The 20442-nt window shown below is 36.8% G+C and overlaps 1 protein-coding gene across 1 annotated transcript in view; it reads left to right on the forward strand.

Moving 5' to 3' along the window:
• The window catches only part of DNAJC1 (DnaJ heat shock protein family (Hsp40) member C1), a 93788-nt gene that overhangs the window by 39302 nt on the left and 34044 nt on the right, over positions 1-20442 (forward strand). Inside the window, exons 4-7 of the mRNA XM_052696288.1 lie at positions 1319-1484; positions 2377-2471; positions 3557-3650; positions 12559-12649. Of these exons, the coding sequence (XP_052552248.1) occupies positions 1319-1484; positions 2377-2471; positions 3557-3650; positions 12559-12649 (446 nt within the window). The remainder of the gene's footprint in view (positions 1-1318; positions 1485-2376; positions 2472-3556; positions 3651-12558; positions 12650-20442) is intronic.

Raw genomic sequence — 20442 nt, forward strand, 5'->3', positions numbered from 1 at the left:
CAAATGTTGTATCCAAAGTCAGCTTTTCTGGATGCGCCGAATTAAAGGGTATTTTTTATTTAGAACCACTGCTTCTTTTTCTGCCTACAAAAAAAAAAAAGAATTTGGCAGTGGATTTTTTTTTTTTTAGTACATCTCCAAGGTATCAATTTAATAACTATCAAAGTAGCTAGTGCAGTTGTTGCATTTAAATTGATTTACATGTCAAGACTGGCAGTTTAGCAGCTGCGCTATTATTCCTGGATCGGTCAATTTACTTGAGAAAAACCTACTACTGAGTTCTACTGACCTGCATGACAATATAGGCCCTATTTCTATTCCTGTAATTAGGCCCGCAACTAACTCAGAATATTTTTAATTAAAATATTTTGGTCAATGTGTTGCACCAAATTAGGCCTTTCAGCGCAGATTTAATTCTGGAAACGGTGTGATCAGAATGTGTAATGAGTTGCACTCGGTTCCAGATGAACAGGTTGTGCATCGCCAGCGCATTCAGGTTGTGGGTTTACCGTAGGGCTCTGTGTTGGAAACTTTGCTCTGAGGAGGTACGGAGTGGCACGAGGGCGGTCGTGAACGGCCGCGCTCCATCTTCGGCAGATCCATGGCGTCGGCGCGCCGTAATTAAAAGATGCTGCCGGCATACAGAGATGCCTCGAGAATTTCGTTAGGAGGAAAGCCGACGAGTCGTCGTAAAAAGGGTTCCCGCAGAGACGGCGGGGTTGGCGAAATTAAGCGGCGTTAGAACAGATTGATTTCGGAGGCGGCTTTTCGAGCAGCGAGCGAGGCGGGGCCGCGGTGCGCGCAGCTCGTAGCTGGGTGGCCCCGCGCCCAGGCCGCGCTTTCCTGACCGCGCGCTGCCAGCGCGGCCCGCGGCTGCGGCGCTGCTGCAGAGCGGAACAAAAGCGCAGGCGATCCTCCCATCCCCCACCACTTGTGCTTTTAATTTGGGAAAGGAGGACGGGGTGATGGTGGTCGAGGCGTTTCTCCTCGCTCCTCGCCCCTCCCGCCCGCGCCGTTAGCCTTTCCCTCGGCGCCGTTTCTGCGGCGGGCCGATCGGGGCTGCTGCGCGGCTGGCGCGGTTACGTCCGGCTGTGAAAAAAAGCGCGTTTCCGCGTGGGTTCAGTTTGTGCCCGGCTCCGCGCCCGGCGCTCGGCTGAGGGCACGCCGCTGTACTACAGAAAGAAACCGCTAAATGAGCTTTTGTGCGCGCTTTGCTCGAGCAGTCTGTGCATTACCGTTTGTTTTGCTTTATGATGGGATGGTTGGGCTGGTCTCGTTTGTAGCTCTCCATGAAAGCCTGTTATATTTGCTACTGTAGGTATGATGATATTCTGATCAATGGACTACCAGATTGGCGACAGCCTGTATTCTACTACAGGCGGGTGAGAAAAATGAGCAATGCTGAGCTGGCATTACTCTTGTTCATTATACTCACAGTGGGTCATTATGCTGTGGTTTGGTCAATCTACCTGGAAAAACAGCTGGTAAGTATTGGTAATAAATCAAACTTGCTTCAATTATTAGCGTTGAGTTCTCTGCTAAAGTTTGCATATTATAGGGATCCCTACCGCTTCCCCTGTTTTGAATTTGAATTTTTTTGTCTTTTAAAATTATTACATTTAAAATGGTAATAAATATAGAATGAGATATTCAACGTGTCAGAAATAGTAATCCAAACCCAAGAATTACCAAGAATTGGTAGTAGATAAGAGATGGTTCTTAGGTTTACGGTTGGCAGAAAGGAGGAAAATAAAAGCTCTTCTGTCATTTATTGATGCAGGCATAAGCTCCTGTAGTCATCTTTATGACTTTCCTAAACGTTACTTAAAAATAACCAGTTTTTATTCATTTAGAAGTCATCCTTGCTTTGCCTTAGTTCTTAGATAAATGGTTTTTTTTTGGTTTTGTTTTGGGTTTTTGTTAACATTGATCAGCAGCACAAACAAATTTCTGTTGGATTATTTTGGGGTTTTACGTATAAAAGTCTATTGCACTTATCAAACTAGAAAAAAAAAACCTAAGCATAACTTGAAAAATACTCATACATTAGCATCTATTTACTTTTTTTATTTTCCATTGCATTATTGAAGTTGATGAATGAGAAAGGAGGCAAGTTGAATGCTTTCTCCTCTTAGAAAACTTTGATTGCTATGGAGATACACATGAGTGACAGAACTGGACTTCATGTGTGTTTAAAGACTGGATGCCATGGCAACAGTTATTGTTAAGATAGATCATTTTACTTAATCATGTAGGACCCCTAGATACATTTGCATAAATGCTACTCTAATGTTTACCCTTCACAGAAGAGTCCCAGTAACATTTGTGGTTTACATGTTAATGATAACCTGTAACTGTAGTTCTTTCTACATCAAGGATGAACTGCTTAGCAGAAAAAAGAGGGAGAAGAAGAAAAAAACGGGAGGCAGAAGTGATGAAGCAAAACTTGCTGCTCCTGAAAAAAATGAAAGGTGGGAAGAAACTTGTTTTCTGCATTTTAAAACGTTTTGTCAGCTACTAGTTTTGTTTATTTTCTCCTTGCGTTTTTGAAGTATTTGTACAGGAGACAAATCTGTAACATTCATCTCTGCTATAAAGTGTCCCAGTATCATCGTGTATGCAGTTTTTAATACCGTAAACAAATACGTGGTATTTATTCAACAGATGAACAGTAAGGGAAATACTAAGGCTGAATTAATGATTTCTTGTATATAGAAAGGTGCTGTTCCTCCAAGTTGGTTTTTTTAGAAGATTTTACAGCTTCTTCTGTCTTTGAAGGTTTTTGCTTCTGATTAAAATTTCTTAATTTTAATTTATTTAAGCTTTAATTTATCACCATAACAAATCAGGAGTTTTTATGGTTTTTTTTAATGCATGTCTGATTTAATGCCTTTGTCTGATTAAATTGAAAACAAGCATGTTGGTGAAGGCTTATAATGCTATTTTTCAGTTAAGAAACGCATAGGGAAATAGTGACTTTCAGGACACTCCAAAAGATACCACTATTTCTTCTATTGATTCATAGAAAGAAATAAAGGGTTTAAATAGTTCACACAGCAGGGGCATGAACTGGATCAATGCAGGATGGAGATCAGAGACCATTCTGCCTGTCGTCTTTCCTGATGACATCAGTGAGTAATGCTTCAGTGAACTGCAAATGGCATTAATTTTTATGTATTGTTTTGTTTATGCTACAGTCTTCATATCTGGTTGTCAGCACTTGTGAACACTTGATTGAGGCTTGAGCTTTTTTTTTGCTTTTTTTTTTTTTTTTTTTTTTAAACTCAAGTGATTATGTGGCTTATGAATTTATTTTCTTGGAAGAAAAGCCTTTCAAGATACTGAAATACAGAGATGATTAGATTTGGTCGTTGTGTTAAGTATTTTGAAATAAATATTCAGAACATATCTTTTGTGTTATGTAGTTAAGCATTTTCTTATGAATTGACAAGTGCTAATCATTTTAAAGGGTAGTGGAAGGGTTCTGAAATTTTTGGGTGAGTTCTGAAATTGTGTAGTAATAGTGGAAAAACCTTGTGATTTTGTTTGACTGTAGAGCACTGGACAAACCACAGTGGCATGACTTACTTCCATGCAAGCTGGGAATATGGTTCTGTCTCACTGTGAAAGCTTTGCCTCAGCTATTCCAGGTAAAGTGCTGTAACTTTAAACTATTAAATTTCTTGATGGTGTTATGCATAATCATGTACTGCACTTGTTTATGTTATTTTCCTGGTTCAAGTTTATATCTCTTATAAATATATATATATATAAAACATGCATGCTTGTCTACATTATATAAAATACACACATAACATTATTTGGAGATAATTTTAATGTCATAAATGTATACAAATGTGAGTATATAAAAGTTTATATTAATATGTTAGGAAGTTCAACAGCAGTTTTTGCTGAACACAAATACAGGAATGTTAAGAGGAGGAAGATATATGCAGACACCTATATTACAAGTAGCAACATCTTTTAAGCAATCTGTTAAGAAGATATTTTTTATCTCAAATAGGCAAACACTATGTAGTTAAATTTGAAAGAACATTGCATTTACTTCTATGTGAGTGAGCTTTCTTTTTGAGGCACAGGATAATGATAGAAATTTATGCCTGAAATTAGCAAGGTAAAGTAACAAATTTGTGTTTGTAATTTAGATACTTAAACATGGGAAAGCTGGCCACAGCTTTGGTTGGGATTTTTTTTTTTTTTTTTTTTTTTAAATATGAATACTGTTAATTGTAAAATTCAGCTGATGTTCAGCCAGGTATTGTAAAAATGTCTGTTATCAGAATAACCTTTTAAATCTCAGAAGCTCTTGATTTCCCGTGATCACATCCATTTGTTTTCAATTCGCTGCTGACTAATGGGTATAGATCAGGAAATAAGGGTGGATTTCATTTTGTTTGTACTATTAATATACTATTAATGCTGAATCATAACTAGCACAAATATTCAATTTGTCTGTGTACAAACTGGAATTCTTTCATATAATCCATAACCCCTACTCTGTTAGCCAAAAGGCTTGTAAAACTTGAGCAATAAGGAAAAGTCTGGTGTTTCAGCTTCTGTTTTTATAGCCTATAACTTTTCCACAGAGATGCAAAATTAATACTCCTTCATCTTTTAAATGTTTCATCAGGACTATGTGGTTATTTTATTAAAACAACCTTTCTTAATCTCTTTGCATGATTTTAAAGTAAAAATGACTGCATAATTAAATCAACTGTTAAGCTTCAGTGTTCGTTCTTGATTGAGATGAGTTAGAAAAAAAATAATTTCACCAATTGTTGCAGCTGCATTTTTGAAACTTACTTTATAATTCTAGTACTTTTCCTTTAATTGCAAAATAGCCTCAGGCTTACAGAATATAGTAGTAATTGTAAGGGTTTAATTTTTAAACTAAGATGTCTTATAATGTTTCTAAGCTGTCATTTTGTCTGTTTCCTCATCTTGAGGTAGTCCGTAAGCAAGTCAGCAGTAGGAGTTTCAGATTTTCTGTTTAAACAGCATTTCTGCTAGACTGGCCAGAAAAGGGATATTTTGAACTTTGTGGGCACTTAGCTGATCACTTCTGCTTTGTATTTTAAATCCATTAAATTCACGATAGTGGAAAATTAGGTGTCCAATAACTCATGGAAAATGGGAGACCAGAAAGCCAGGGATATGGTAGCAGGGGAAGCACGATTTACAGGAATTCAGTGCAGGAAGGTTTCAGAGCAAGGAGGGTGTAAGGAGACAGGGTTCTAGAGTGAGTCGTCCCATACTTAAGTGATGCTGCTGCATAATTCCAGAGCTTTGCTTGTTCTTTAACATGACTTGCCACATATGTAAGTGAAAATGCAATGAATTACAAGTAAGCTTCAATGTTAAGAATTTTCAAGAATTTCAGATAACTGAGTTATTGCAGTTAATTAGTTACAAATACTTACCTGAGTATCACCTCTTCTGAAGAACCATGATAGCTGTGACCTCATGTTGGGTATGAGAAGAACAGTGCAAAAGAAAATGTTTATGTTCCGCCTGGCTGGTTAGGGAGACTTCTGGGCTATTGGGTTCTATTTAAGGTTTTAGCAATAAAACAACTGTATTCCTTTGTACTGAGATCTTCTTTGAATGCAAGTGCCATTACCTTCAGTAGTACACTAATGTAGATTTGAGACCAGAGTATTTAGGCTTTTAGAGTAAGTAGAATCACTAGGGCAGGTTAGCTAAAAGATGATATAGCAACAGATACTCAGTGTTAGTTACACATGCTAATTATTTATTAACAAACTGTTATGAAGTTGACATAAGGATATCTGCTGCAGATTCTAGATCTTTATTGGGTTAATCTAAATGATTTTTCTCTAATTTAAGAGCCAATAAGTTATTTTCTAAGTTGGTTTCATTCATACACAACTAATTCAGTCATAGAATAAGTTCTAAAAATATCATCCACATTTAAATATACCACAATTGGGAGTTAAAAGGCTGAGTTTTAGCAGTGCTTATAATTAGATGTAGTTTCTGCCACTCAGTTTCATATCCCTCAAGTCCTTCAGTGGAATAACTGAACTGTTTCCTCAGATGAAGAAAACAAAACTACCTGTCTGTGTACACAAAAATCTTCCTCAGAGGAAACTTCTTTTCTCTGTAAGTAAAGAAGTCAATTCAAACTTTTTACCGCTTTTCAAATTGGTTCATTTTACTTAGCATCCACCCCCCTTTCCCTCCCCCCCAATTAGCGTGAATATTCTTCTTAGTACAGCTCTGAGGATTCAGGTTGCTGAGCTTCTGCCCATGCCTGACTCTCATTTATCCAATTGAGTGTCTTTCTCCTACTTCCCCTCCTCCTTCAAAATGTCAGATTTCAGAAGGAGGCACTTAAAATAATTAAGGTAGGCCTTTACTGAAGAAAAATGCTTTGTTTGCATGCCCCTGTGATGGCCTATGCCATTTTATTGTAGTCTGCATTTTATGTCAAGAAACTGGAAGAAAAATGAGTGAGAGGAGAATGAGAGAAACTCAGAAATGATTGTTTTTTTAACTATTGAAAATTGTATTTTGAGGAAAACTATGTAGGTTTTTATATCCCTGCATTTAGTGTGGTTCAATTTCAGGGTGAAAACAACATCTTAAAGCTTATTTCAAGAAGTGAAGGGAAAAGAAAACATAAATGTATCATCAATCAAATATCTGTGATGGGAAAGAAGTATTAAGCGGAGAGTAAATTACATTGGCTATTACAGATTTTAATTCTTCTAATGAAGACACAAGAAAAAGAACAAAGAATGCAAGTTATTTCTAGGGTCATGAGAATGACCTGGAAGAAGGCTATTTACTTAAAAACCAAAAAACTCAATAAAAATGCTTGTTGGAACTGAACATTGGTCTCACAAAGAAATAACGCAGCTAAATATAGCGTGCAAGAATTTCAGTTCAAATGGTGCATGTAATACAGAATAGACAGTTTTGCTAATTATCTTTTTTCTTTGTGGATGTGAAATGCAGTTTGTTCCCAAAATAGCTGATGAGAGGTTTTTTTCTTGGATGTGCAGACATACAACTTAAGAGGTGGCATTTCTTAAAAACGTTCTTAATTATTCTTCACAAAATATTTTATTCCAAAAAGTGAAGATAAGAATGTTTGTTTGCGTTGCTGACAGCTACATTTCTTCCAACTTTTTGTGGTGAAGCCTAGTTACAAATGTGCTTATTTTTACACCAACTTCAGCACTAGGATATGGTTTTTATTAGTTGAATTATGTTCCTACTGTTGTTAGGAGAGTGATGAAGCAGGAAGTATGTTTGTTTGTCTCATACAGACATTGATTCTTATTAAGAAAATAAGCTTCCCTTTTATCTTCTGTCAGTAATAAGGTAGGTGTATTGCAGACCTTTCGGTTTGCTGTTGGAAGAGCTTCTGGTGCTCTCCAGCAGTGAGAAGGCAGGTCATGCTCACATGTAGCTGCAGAGGGTACAACCTAGCAAGATTATGAACAAAGCTTTCAGTTAGTTACGATAGAAACTTTTGTTTGTAAAGACCTTTGCGTAGTATGAAGTGAATTAAAACAAAAAGGCTAGTAATTTATTTTTATGTAGACTACCAGATGGTAATTAATGTAGCTGATTTAGTAGCCTGGAATAGATTCAAACTAGTGACCCAGAGGTGTTTAATTTCTTGGCATTTTTTCCTCAGGTTTTCTTTTAATCCGTGATTACATTTCAACACCTGCTTAGAGATGGTTCAGACTCTGGCCTTAAACGGATTGGCAATGTGTCATTAAACTCAAGAGGCTTTGCCAGCAGGGCATCTCCTTTGGCAAAGTTAGCTTTTAAGCAGGATTTGATTAGGTCAGCAAACATTCATGTGGGTTGGTTTTGTCATCACATATGACTTTTATATAAAATCAGTAGGTGAGATTAAAATAAAATTCATTGAGTTTAGTTAAGTCTTTAAAAAAGCAGATTTTTGAAAGGATTTATTCAAGTGCCAAGGTTTAAATACCTCCATAATTTGTAGGATACACAGTTTTGAGTTGTTGCAGCCTAATGTACAGCACTGATGTTGGTGTAAGTTGTGGGGAGTGAGCAGATGTAGGATGTGTGGCACGAGCGATTGCCCATTTGCTCTGTTTCTTTCTGTTTTGCAGCGGTTGGGAGAACCAAAGTAGGGATGAAGCTCTTGACCCTGAGGTCAATTAGAAGCTTAGATAAAGGTCAGAGGAGAGTGGATGATAAAACAAGTATTCTGGGTGTATGCAAGTGAGCAAAAATAATCTACCTCTAAAAGGGTGCTTACTGTCTGATACCCAAGTGAAAAAATGTGCTTTGTTGCATAGTAAAAATTTTAAGTGAACATAAGACACAAAATAAACTTGCCTTTGTGTATTGTGCTGTGGTGGCCAGTTTTGTTCTGCCCCTTCAAACAATCCCTTGGTGTATGCCTGCATATCTCAACATTTTGGAGGAGTGTAGCTTGTGAGTGCTAGGTGATGTTGGCTCTCAGTGAATTGGGCTGTTCTGTTGGGGAAGAAGGCTTCACTGGGCATGAATGGGGTTCTTGGGGAGGCCTTGCAGTTCCCCCTTCTGGCTGCCTTTGTTTTCTCGCTGTGGATCTGGAATACCCATCAGATCCTGCATTAGCACAGCCTGCTGCTGGTCACCTGGTGCATCTGACGCTTGCTTCCACTGCCCACAAGCTATACACAGCTACAGAGCCTGCCCACACCTGGTGCTATTCCAAGGTCAAAGCATAATTTCCTGATTCAATAGAACATTTATTTACTGCTTTGCCTTTGAGTAAACATGTAGAAATTACAAATAAATCTCAATCACAATGTTCAGCTTTTTTTTTTTTTTTTTCACTATTTGTTGCCATAACACTTGATTCTTACAGTATATAAATCCATCAGAAAGTTCTGTGGCATTATAATGAGCATTTTTATTGCCAAGAAGTAGCCAATTGAAGGTCGGATGGTGCAGCAATTTTAATTTGACTACTTTATCATCAGTAGTTATATAGTTCTGTGACTTTTGTCACTCCTGTAAAAATTGTACCAGAACGCTGTGCTCAAAGACAAAAACTAGTCCACGAACTTCATGCAAATATTGAAGTTGATAGATTAATTTAAGGTTAATGCAGAGAAAATGATTTAGGTGCACCAATTTAAAATGTACTTGTAACGGAGTTTGCAGTTAACTGTGAATTCAAAGAGGGAGGTGTGGGTTTTTCTGTTTTAATCCCTCACTCCAGAGAAATAGAATGTGAAGTTGGTTCTGTCACAGAATCTATAATGAAGATTCATATATGATTGAACAATGCAAGTTGTTTCTATTGTTTGCCTTATTTCTGTTAATCTGTTGTCTTTCTGAGGTAGACCAGAAAGCCAGGAAGATCAACTGGATGAAAGAAAGCTGCCACCAACAACTCTGCCCTCCCCCTCTCCCAAAACAAACAAACCAACAAAACCTCATCACCTTCCTTCCCCAAAAGTCAAGGAGAGGCTGAAGCCACTGAGTCTTATTCAGAACTTAAGATTTTAGTTACGGGATTAGAGCAGTTTATTTATATTTCAGCTATGTTTGAAAAACAAACAAGCAAACAAAAACCTTAAAAGTCCAGTATCAAGAATTTCTGTATTTGTACATAACTCAGTAATAAGTGCAGCTTTGTCCTGGCAATCTCAAATTTGTTGGCAGGAAACTCACATTTATTGACTCATATAGAGAAAAAGTGAAATACAACAGTTGTACTCTATTCTTAATTCTTATTTGTGATTAAAATATTGAAAATATGTTAGTGAATAGCTTACCTGTCAATTTTGTTTTTCATCTGCAGTACTTTTTGAAATTTTTAATTAAATGTAAGACTAGTGACAAGAGCTTCGTATACAGAGCAGTTGACAGATGATTTGGATATACTAGCTGTGCAATTTTGAAACTCTAAAACATTCTTTTCTCATTCTGTTCCTTCTTGAAAAGTGAATATTTGAATCATAGCATAATAATCCAGTGTTCATTACTCTTTTCTTAGACTGGTATTATTCAAAATGTGCTTATTCATGTAAAAACAGAAGTTTTCTCCAAAGAAACTCCTATTTTTATACGTTCTCCAATGTTTATTGTGTTGTAACTTACCACGTGTAGTATTCATATAGTTTATGTCTGGCTAAAAACTCTCTTTAGGTATGTCTTCCAGTTTCTCTTCACAACCTGTAGAGCTATTTCTTGTGCTTTGGTGGGAAGATTTTGATTTTCAATTCTCCAGAATCCACTTTGATTCATTTTGTTGATTTGCCTTATATGTATACATCATTATATGTGCTTCAGAATGCTCAGTATCCCTGTGGTTGTCTTTTTTTCTGATTATGGTATCAGATAAAATATATGATTAATAAGGTAAAAAACAAACGTTGCATTTGTTACCTGCATATGACATCATTTCAGTGATAATCCATTTTGTATCTTTAAAGCAGCAATACTAGCAAATTTCATTTACGTGCTTCTGACTAGTTTTCTTTGTTGTTCAGCTATTGTGTCTCATTTTTGTCTGAGCCACATTTCCAATTGTTCTGTGATTGACATGCTGGAGAGATTGACAGCTACCCCCTAGTGCCTGCTGTCTGGAGATCCCACAAGCAATAATGGATCTTACTCCAGAATTTAGCATCAAATATTGGCTTTCAGTGTCAAATGGGTTAAATTTAAATGCCGGCTAATTGTAGTCATTTTGAAATCGTATCCTTAAACAAAAAAGCATTTTTCAGATATCAGCATGTCTAAGTTCTGTGTAGGCCGCACAATCCAAATGTCTCAAACTTGCAGCAGAAGTTAACCATTACATTTGTGGCTGTTTCTATTTTTTAGCAAAGAAAAATAGTCCAAATCTGGAGAATGCAAGCAAGGTTTCTGTATGTGTCAAGTAAACCAAAAGGAGACCCAGAACTGATGCTACTTCTGTGATTCAGTGTTTAAACATTCAACCTGAATGTATTTATTTCAGGCCTTAATACCTACTATAGTAAATGGTAGTCCTCCTGCGTGGCATCCGCAGGTTTTTAGCCCTGCTTCTACTGAAAAACAGCACCTTTTCCCCATCCCCCAAAACAAAGTTATAAGCGCGTGGGATGCTGTGTGCCGGAAGTGAGAAGTTATGTGAACTTCTAAACTTTCTTCTGTGCAAAGGGTGTTCTCCTACATAATCCTGGCAGAGAAATACAAATTCTTGTTTCCCAAACCCAAATGTAAAAAGCGAGGTGGTAAGAAAAAGTATTTTGGAAGAAGAGAAAACCTAATTGTGGAATGTTGTCTTGTATCAGTGGTGTTTCTCTGAAGCATTACAGTGCTCTGCTCAGAACAAAATTCTGTACTCCCTGTTGCCCCACATCCCACATGTGGCTTTGAAGAGGTAGATACATAGTGCAGTATAATGAAAAGAGCGGTTGTGTTGTAGTATCTTTTCAGTAAGCAATGTCTCTGAATAACTTCTGCAGTTAGATACAGCAGGAATGACTGCTTAACTTAGTTTTAAACTTGATTTAATGAGAGCAAGTTTTATCCACATTTATGGGATGGTAGTGGAAATTCAGTAAATATTTTCCAAGATTTACGGTACTTTCTACATTAAAATTTAGGTCACCGTTTTAATACGTAAGGTGGGTCTGTGATGTAATAACAAGAATAAGTGAATGACTTTAAAGAAGTAAATTTCAGTTATTCTAACCATTATAATTGATTTTGATGTAATACGAGAAATGTTCTGTCTGGCTAGAAGGGATAAATAATTTGCCTATTTCAGTATTTGTATTATAGTTTCATTGGTTCTGGATGAATACAGAAGTATCTTATTAGTTTAAGCAAGAGTAAGAAAGCAGTCCATGCCTCTTCATTCAGTAATCTGGTTGCTCGCATGTAGAAAGCTTTTGGCACAAATCTATAATTACTAATTGATCAGATACTGGAAATGTAAAGCTTATTGCAAGATTTGTGACAGGACTTCTAATTTTATGTGTAAGTATGCTAAACAGATCTGAGATTAGAATCTAATTCTTGGGAGAAAAAGGAATCTTGGTTTTCAATTTTTTAGCACTTCAGTAGCAGTTTAAAAGATGTTTAAAATAAAAAAAAAGGAGATGGTGTTACCTTAATGAGTCCGTGGTAAGAAGATTGCTGCTCGACAATTGCCTTGGTTTGTCTTGCACACACTGCTCTCATTAAAAACTGCTTGCTTTCTTGAACTTCCAGATTGCTGATGTGAGTGAAGTGAGTGCATGCACTTTTAAAAAGCTGTAGATAGTGATCAGAAATGTTTTCCTAACCATTTTCCTTTTTAGGTTGTTAGTAAGCATTGGAACCTATAATATCAATGCTATTACATTAAAACCTTTATCACACAAAAAGTTCTACATTCTAAGCAAATAGTTTATGTACTGAAAAATCCTGTATTTCAAGGAAGTAAATGTATCTTAATATTTTTTTGGGAGGTTAAATGAGAAATTAAAACAGAGCCATTGCAATAACTTGTTTGTATAAGGATGCTAATGTCATTGCAACATTTTCTTAAAGGATGCCAGACAATTATATGTAGAATATAAAGAAACAAAAATGAAGGAGAAAGAAGATGCCCTGGCTAAGGCTGAACTTGAAACACTGCAGAGTGAGTTTTTACCACTGTCTTAATAAACAAAGATATAATATAATCTACCTAGTCAGCGAGATGTATGTTAACAAATGTTTTATAATCTTCTACAATATGTGCTTTATGTATTTCTGTGCTGCTGTTAAATTTAAATGAGATTTTAATTTTGTGACTGTAATTTCACAGTATGCTGCTGGCTTGCTTCTGTAGAAGCATAAACTCAGTTTATAGTTAGGTAGTGTCCAGAAAAGCATGCTTTGCTAGAAATGTTGCTTTACAAGAGAGGGAAATCTCGAAAGCGTAGATCTTGAAATATAAATTTTTAGAAGTGACCTCTGCTTTTTCAGCATTCCTGCATTTTTATTTTTAAATAACCATTTAAAATAATTTTCTTTGGACTTCTTTTATATAAATCCAGTTTATTTTCATATTACAAATTGAAAGTGAAGATAATTTGAATTTCCAAATGCATGGGTGCGCTCTTAGGAGAGGGATTCTTACTGCTGTCTTAAAAGTCTTTGTACTTTCATAGAAGACCAGAGAAGGCAATTAGCATTTCACGTAATAAAGTATTCAGAATAATTATATGTGACTTCCTTTTCTTCTTTCAGTTATTTCCTTTAGACAGTGATTAAACCTGCTCTCTTCTGAGGACAATTTTAAAAGATTTTTGCTTGTGTTTTTATGTGCTTGCTTTATTTTCTATACTTAAGTGCATGCTTTTAAGTTCTTCTATTCTGCCAAGTGCGTTGAGTCCTCTATAATAATTTACTAGCTTTAAGTACCTATAAGTCTTTGGGCACTTAAAGTACAGCTGCATTATTTGTATTTTAAAAATAGCTTGGTTTTATAAAACCAGAAACAAGATCAAGCTTCAGCAGTAATTCCTAACTCAACTGTAGCTAAATCTTGTTGTTGTTGTTGTTGTTTTTAAGAATACAGGTAATATTTAGCATCCCATTGAACACTGTGGATCCTAGTCAATCTAGGAGGATAATGCATTTAGTGCTCGTTGGGGAGGTCTGCAGCTATATTTGAGATACCAATCAAAAAATGGGCCCTTGAAATGGGTCTTGACTTCCGTTATGTTAAAAATTTGTTAAATTGCCAGATAGTGATGTTTTGCATTGTTCAGCATAAATGGGACACATTCTTCATTTAAGTCCATGAGCTATTTCGTGTATATTGTTTTAAAAGGATGAATTTTGAAAACAGAAGTGCAGATGAAATTGTCAGGTCATTAAAACTGTACTCTTTGTGCTCCTGTGTTTCGCTGAATTGCCACTTGTGAACTTTCAGTGTTTCTTCTCTGTGCAGATCTGCCAGGTGTCATGTGAGAGTTACTGCTTTTATCTTGACTTCCGTGGGCCTCTGCCTACTCATGCTGAGAGGTGCAGGTTTGGTGCCCTTGCCCCCTCCAGATCTCCCATGAGTTGTTGCAGAAGCACTACCCTGTCCTTTGTCACACCAGGGTGTCACCTGGCATCTGACCCCTCTGTCTGTAAGGAGACCTGATGTCACACATCTGGAGCAAGAGGAGAGATTAGTAGTCACCACCTGTAATTAGTGGAGTTCGAAATAGGACATGGAATTAGTTTGGTCAACTATAGCAGTGCTATTGCTGGGTAACAGAATGAGCCATCAGTTGCTTTTTCTAGAAGAGAAAAACAAGAGATCCATCTATGTCACTGTAGGGGAAAAAATAAGAGCAAATATTCTTTTTCCAGAAGCCTGCATGCATCTGCTAACATTGTTTATTTCGTTATATTGTTCTTCACTGTCCTCCTTGGAATAGCATAACAAGGTTGTTAATCATCAAATGTGCATTTGGTGGTCACTTGTCCCCATTCTTAATTTTAGAGGCTGTCCATGGAGTGTGAGTTCCTAACAACGCTTCCATCTATCTAATTGAGTAAATGCATCTCATGCAGATTAGCAATAGCTGCTTTACAGTGCTTGTTTTTTATGATCTAATTGCTAGTTTACCTCCATGTCTGTCTGCTTTCCTACTGAAAATGTTCAGTCATCTGTAGGCACCTTGAACTAAAACCAGAGAAGGGTATCAGGGGAGGAAAACATGATTTGCAAAGTAGGAGAAAGAGGATGATACTGAGATGTCATTAAAGTACTATATTTGGGAACGAGGATGAAAAAGTATTTTCTTGGTGTATCAAAACTGTGCCTAATTCTGACTGATTCTGTCAGTACTTGTGCGCTTTTTATCACTTCTCAGTCCATTCAAAATACTCATTACTCCTGCATGTAGCACCTCTACAATTTACTTGCAAAATAAAGCAACTAATAGCACAGTCTTTATTCCTAGGAAATATATGTATTTTTTGTGTGCAGTTACACATATCTTTGTTTTAGCCACCAAAATAGAAATACTTTGCCTTTTTTTTTTTTTTTTTTTTTTTTTTTTTTTGTCCTTTTTGTATTTGGATACCTGAACACATTATTCCTCTTAAAATGAAAGTGCTTTAATTGATATAACTATTACTTTCTCCCTTTCCAGTACTGTCACAGTTGCATATAATCTCTGCATCTAGCAATGATAGTCTTTTTTTTTTTTGTAGTCATAGGATGTGAAATAGAAAAAAAAATATATATATATATACACATATATTAACTGAAACTAAAGATTAAGTTAAACTAAAGATGTAAATATATATTATCAGGACAGATGACTCTGCCAGTTTTTAAACTTAAATCACGAAGTTTCAGTAGCTATCAAGACCAGTTCTAGCAGTTGTACTGGCTGTTCTTGGAGTATGAAGTGCATTCAGTTGTGTCCATTTTGGTGGAAAATACATCTATTTTTATTTCTCTATGCTTAACCCTGGTTTAGGGTAACAAGGTAGTGCTCTTTATTTTCTAACTTTTTTTTTCCCTGCCCCCCCTCCAGTAGGGAGATTATCAGTATCACAGTATTACCCACCTCGTTGACCAAGGGAGTCCAGTTGATGTAATCATTTTGGATTTCAGCACAGCTTTCAACACTGACAAGATAACCAGCAAGCATATAGCTAGACAAATGCAGTGGGTGAGCAATTAACTGATGGGTTGGACTCGGTGGGTTGTAGTAAGTGGAGTTGCATCAGGCTGGTAGTCAGTCAGTAGTGGGGTTCTGCAGGGCTCCATTTTGGGACTAGTTCTCCTTAGGGTTTTCATCAGTGTTTTGGATGCAGGACTTTGGAATGCATACTAAGGCAGCTTGCAAATGATGCTAAATTGAGAGGTTCTGAGGTCTCTTGGCTTGTTCAGCCCAGAGGAGAGGAAGCCTTGTTGTGGCCTACAGCTCTGCACGAGGGGATTTGTTTAAATAATAATTTTAGTGTTATATAGTTGTATCTTAATTTCAGTGTGGATTTCTCTAGCTTTCAGGTTTTTATTATTAGCATTTGTCCATGGGTAGAAAAAGAACTTGTGTGTATCTACAGATCTTCTTTATATGAAAGCATTTCTTTAGCCCTTAATTACTGCGGCTTTTCTGTACTAAATTGTTTTTCAGTATAGCTGCGGATATTGTCCCTGGCTTTGTACATAGTGTTCTAATATTTGCCATCTTCTGATTATAAAATCATGTTTCTAGTGTTATCAGTGTTCTGTTTACAGAATCACAGATTGCATTAGCTCTCCAGCTCTGGTAGCTCATTTCTGATCACTTGTGCTACCGTAACTTTAAGCTCATACATCAAAGGCTCCCTGCACACATTGTGTTTAATTGCAGATATGGCCTAAGGTCCTAAGCTGCAATGTTCTGATCACTTGTTACCTCTGAAGCCTATTTAAGGCAAACTAAGTATCATTTGTTTTACTGACTGTTTTTGCAGGCCTGCTGAAGGGATTCTGAACTTGCAGCTCAGGTGCTTTTTCCAGTTGTATCAGTTGTAGCTAGTCAGTGTGATGCCTCTCCCTGCAAAACTTGCTTCAGACTTTACAAAAAAAAAAAGTTCATCTTCACAGACAATTTTATGAGGTTTGCTTAGAAGAGGCATGTTTCATTTTTTGTTTGTTCCAAGGCAGATTAGTTAGTTCTTCAGTATTAGATTCTCAACCTAGCCCTTTCTTGTATTGGATGAGGTATTTGAGGAGAGCAAGAAACATGGGGAACAGTGAGTGTTCAGAGGAGATGTGAAAGGCATCAAGCCTTTGTGGGGCATTTTTGTGAAGTTGAGGATATATCCATCACTAAGGAAGCTTTTAGTCTGTATGTTCAAAAATAAGCTAACTTCTCAGTCTCTGTGCAGCACGTGTATTTATGTGACTCTGCATTCATGTAATCCCATTGATTTTATTGTGAAAACAAAAATTTGAATTTTTTAGCAGAAGTATTTGCCCCATAATTTCAATATTGAATCTGTTTGCTTTGTTTTTTTCAACAGACAGTCTAAACTTTAGGCCAACAATTTTTTCAGACTTTTGGATCTGTTGTAGTATATCTGACTGTGTTGCTGTACATGGCAATTTTTTTGTGTCATGTTTAAGTAAATTTTAATGCTATAAGTGCTTATTTATCTTTTATAGCTAGGTTGGTAAGTGAACAGTGTTGAAAGAGGAGTAGATCGCGATGCAGTATCTTAGTGACATGCTACAACAAAGCTTGCTGTCTGCCTGTGTTTGTTCTTCCTTACCAACGCATGGGATAACAGTCAATATCCTTGCTTTCTATGATTTTCAAGACATCGGTGTCTTTTTTTCAGCAAGTTTTTCTTGATGCTGAAATGGGAGGCTTACAGGCCTTGCTGAGAGAAGGAACTCCAGCTTCATCTCTCATACACAGAAGTTCAGCACTTTTTTCTCCTCTTTCTTCTTTCCTATATGGATGTTAGGGGGAAGTTCTTTGGATGTTAGGGGGAAGTTCTTTACAAGGAGAGTGGTTAGGTCCTGGAACGGGCTGCCCAGGGAGGTTGTGGATGCCCCGTCCTTGGACGTGTTCAAGGCCAGGTTGGACGGGGTCCTGGGCAACCTGATCTGAATGTGTACGTTTGGTGGCCCTGCTAGGCAGGGGGGTTGGAACTACATGATCCTTGAGGTCCCTTCCAACCCGGGTGATTCTGTGATTCTGTGATATGGAGTAGTCTTTTTTCTTTGAAGGTTTTAAATGCTCTTAGAATTCTTTAGCAGTTCCATCGTCTGACAGGTAAAATTAGAGTATAGTTTTCAAAAAGCTTTAAAATACAGATTCTTGATACTTTTTATTAGAAAGGTGCTATTATTCCATGGTCAGTCCAAAATGCTGGGTGATTCCTTATTGTCTGAAAATGACAGCTGATAGATTTTAAAGCAAATCACCATTAGCCGGACACTATTAATTCTGTCATTGATACAGTAAAATTAATGTGTTAACAAGGCAGAAGGACTAACAAATCCAAATTATCTGCAAGTCATTCATCAGACTTCAGTACCTGAATCATTATGCCATAAACCAACAGAACATTTAGCCAGTTCTGTAATTGTGGTGAAGGCCTTTAGAAATAGTGAGTACTGTACGGGTAAAACAGTTAGCTAATTTTTATGTGTTAAGGATCCCATTGATGGGTATCTTGTACACTCTTTAAACACAGCAGACAAATTACATCTCTTTTTGTTAACCATAAGATATAAATGCACAGTAAAATTTAATCTGTTAGTGAATAACTTTATAGTTGTATTGGTGGAAAATATGGAAACTTAATATCCTTGTGGTATGAATTCAGCAAATGAGAGATTAATTTTTCCTACTGCAGAATGACCGGTAGTATATAGAAGTCAGTTCTGAGAATACAGCAATCAAACAGTATCCATAGTGCTTATAATATCGGATTATCCATTTACTTTTTGCTGCTACCTTTTTTAATTCTACCTCATAAACTAGAAGAGTTAGTACACTGTATCTTTACAATTCAGGTATATAATATTCACAGAATATAGCAGTGAGAGTAAGATATTCGTTTACCCTGTTGAGCTTGAAATCTGGCTCTGGTTTCACCAAGACCATCCATCTCCAGTGCATTTAGTCATATGAGCAGCTGTAACTCTGATCATAATTCAGGTCCACTGGAAATTGTTTCCCACATGGGACATAGGCATCTAATAGGCCTGATAGCTGCATGTTCTAAACCCAGCACCATTAGGAAATGGCTATATTAAGGGAATACCTTGTGTTTCAAAACTTTGTGTCACATCTTAAGATGCTAGTTGTGGCAGCAGCACCAGGCCTGATTGTCCACAGGCCTTAGCTGATACAGGATTCAGCTCTCTAGGCATCATTTAATACGTAGAAAGCCCAAACCTTATTCTTTTCAGAGAAAAGCAGCAGGTCAGGTCAGGAGTATCTTTTGGTCTTCCAGCTGAAGTACTGTTAACAAAAAGATAGCATAGAAACAGATAGATTTTCCCCCTCAGTGTCTGCTGTGACTTCTGATGTTCAGCAGAATTAAATTTCAATGAGCTGTTTTCTTTTCTCCACTGAAAAGAAGCACAGTGCTCAGTTGCCTGAAGTCGAAGCTTAGTACTGTGCATCATTACTTCTGAACAGCATTCTTTAGAAGTCTGCATACACCGAGTTTTTACTGGCAATACCATTGCCATTCCAGCAGAAGTCTTATGTGCCGTTATTTTCAAATCATAAATACTCCTCATCTGTCTTCAAACAGTAAATATTCGCCAGGCTTTTGAAAATTCTGAGTTGAAACTTTTCAGTGAGTTTTGGGAAGTCCTGTGTGTAAGGTGCTGTGATTTCAGTTCTGTTTATTTTTTTTAAATTCGGTGTGTATGGCAGCCTTTACATAATAAAGGATATGTAAAGGATAGGCTGAACTCTTTCATCTTTTAGTGTCTGCATAGGAGAAAGTGGAGACAGGTTTTTTAATTCTAATTGTGTGCTTGTTTGAGAATATACAGCCATCTTCTCTAGGTGAGATTTCTCTTTCCTTTGGTAGTTGAAAACAGAAGGATGTCTTATCTGCTTCATGTCTTCTCTCATTCATCGGTCTGAAGAAGGACCACCTGCTGTCTTTAATACTGGATTTTAAAGTAGGATGCAGTGCCCTCTGGAAATACTGTTACAGAATTACTTCTATAAGTAAAGAAGGAGCATAGGTAATCTATTTAGAGACTGGGCTCTTAATTTTGATGTTAAAGTTAGCTATTTGCATCTTTTTAGAGTGAAAATTAACAAAAAGTAACTCATGAGGTGCAGAATACATGAAAATTCAAGTGTATCAGTGTGCTCACTGTTACGTAATTCCACATGACCACTTGTGGTTTTGCAGTGATAGGAATTGTCATTTAAGGTAACTCCTTAGAATATTTTTGTTGATGCATTTGCAGTAAATAGTTTGTGAAGACGTCGTTACTTGTCCTTGTAAATCTGAGCACTGACTTCAGAAGCTACTGCATGTAGCAGCTTTGGAGAAAAATGAGATAACAATTGATTTATATTACTTGGCTGTTAAAAAAATTATCTTTTGAAATAGGCAAAAAATTTTGCACCAGTATTGTCAAGACTATTCATGCTCCAGTCATTGTTTTTGTATGTATTTGATTCCCAGGAATGTGTTGGAAACACATGAAACGCATCCCCCAGTGCTGTCCTTGTATACATATGAGTGTTAAGAAAAGGAATTCTCTGTGGCTGTCTGTAGGGGAGCAGTTGTCCTCTTTAGGAATTGTTTTTAAAAAGAAGCTCATGAAAAATAGATTTTGTTTTTATCTGCTTGGGAAAAGATTGGGATATGGTTGCAGAGGCAGGTAGATGTGCTGATCTTGTGGCTCGCTCCTAATGAGAAATGTGATTCTCCTCTTTCTTGCCCATCATCTTTAACTGA

Source organism: Tympanuchus pallidicinctus, unplaced genomic scaffold (assembly GCF_026119805.1).
Source record: "Tympanuchus pallidicinctus isolate F22 unplaced genomic scaffold, pur_lepc_1.0 scaffold3, whole genome shotgun sequence".
Taxonomy (NCBI): Eukaryota; Metazoa; Chordata; class Aves; order Galliformes; family Phasianidae; genus Tympanuchus; species Tympanuchus pallidicinctus.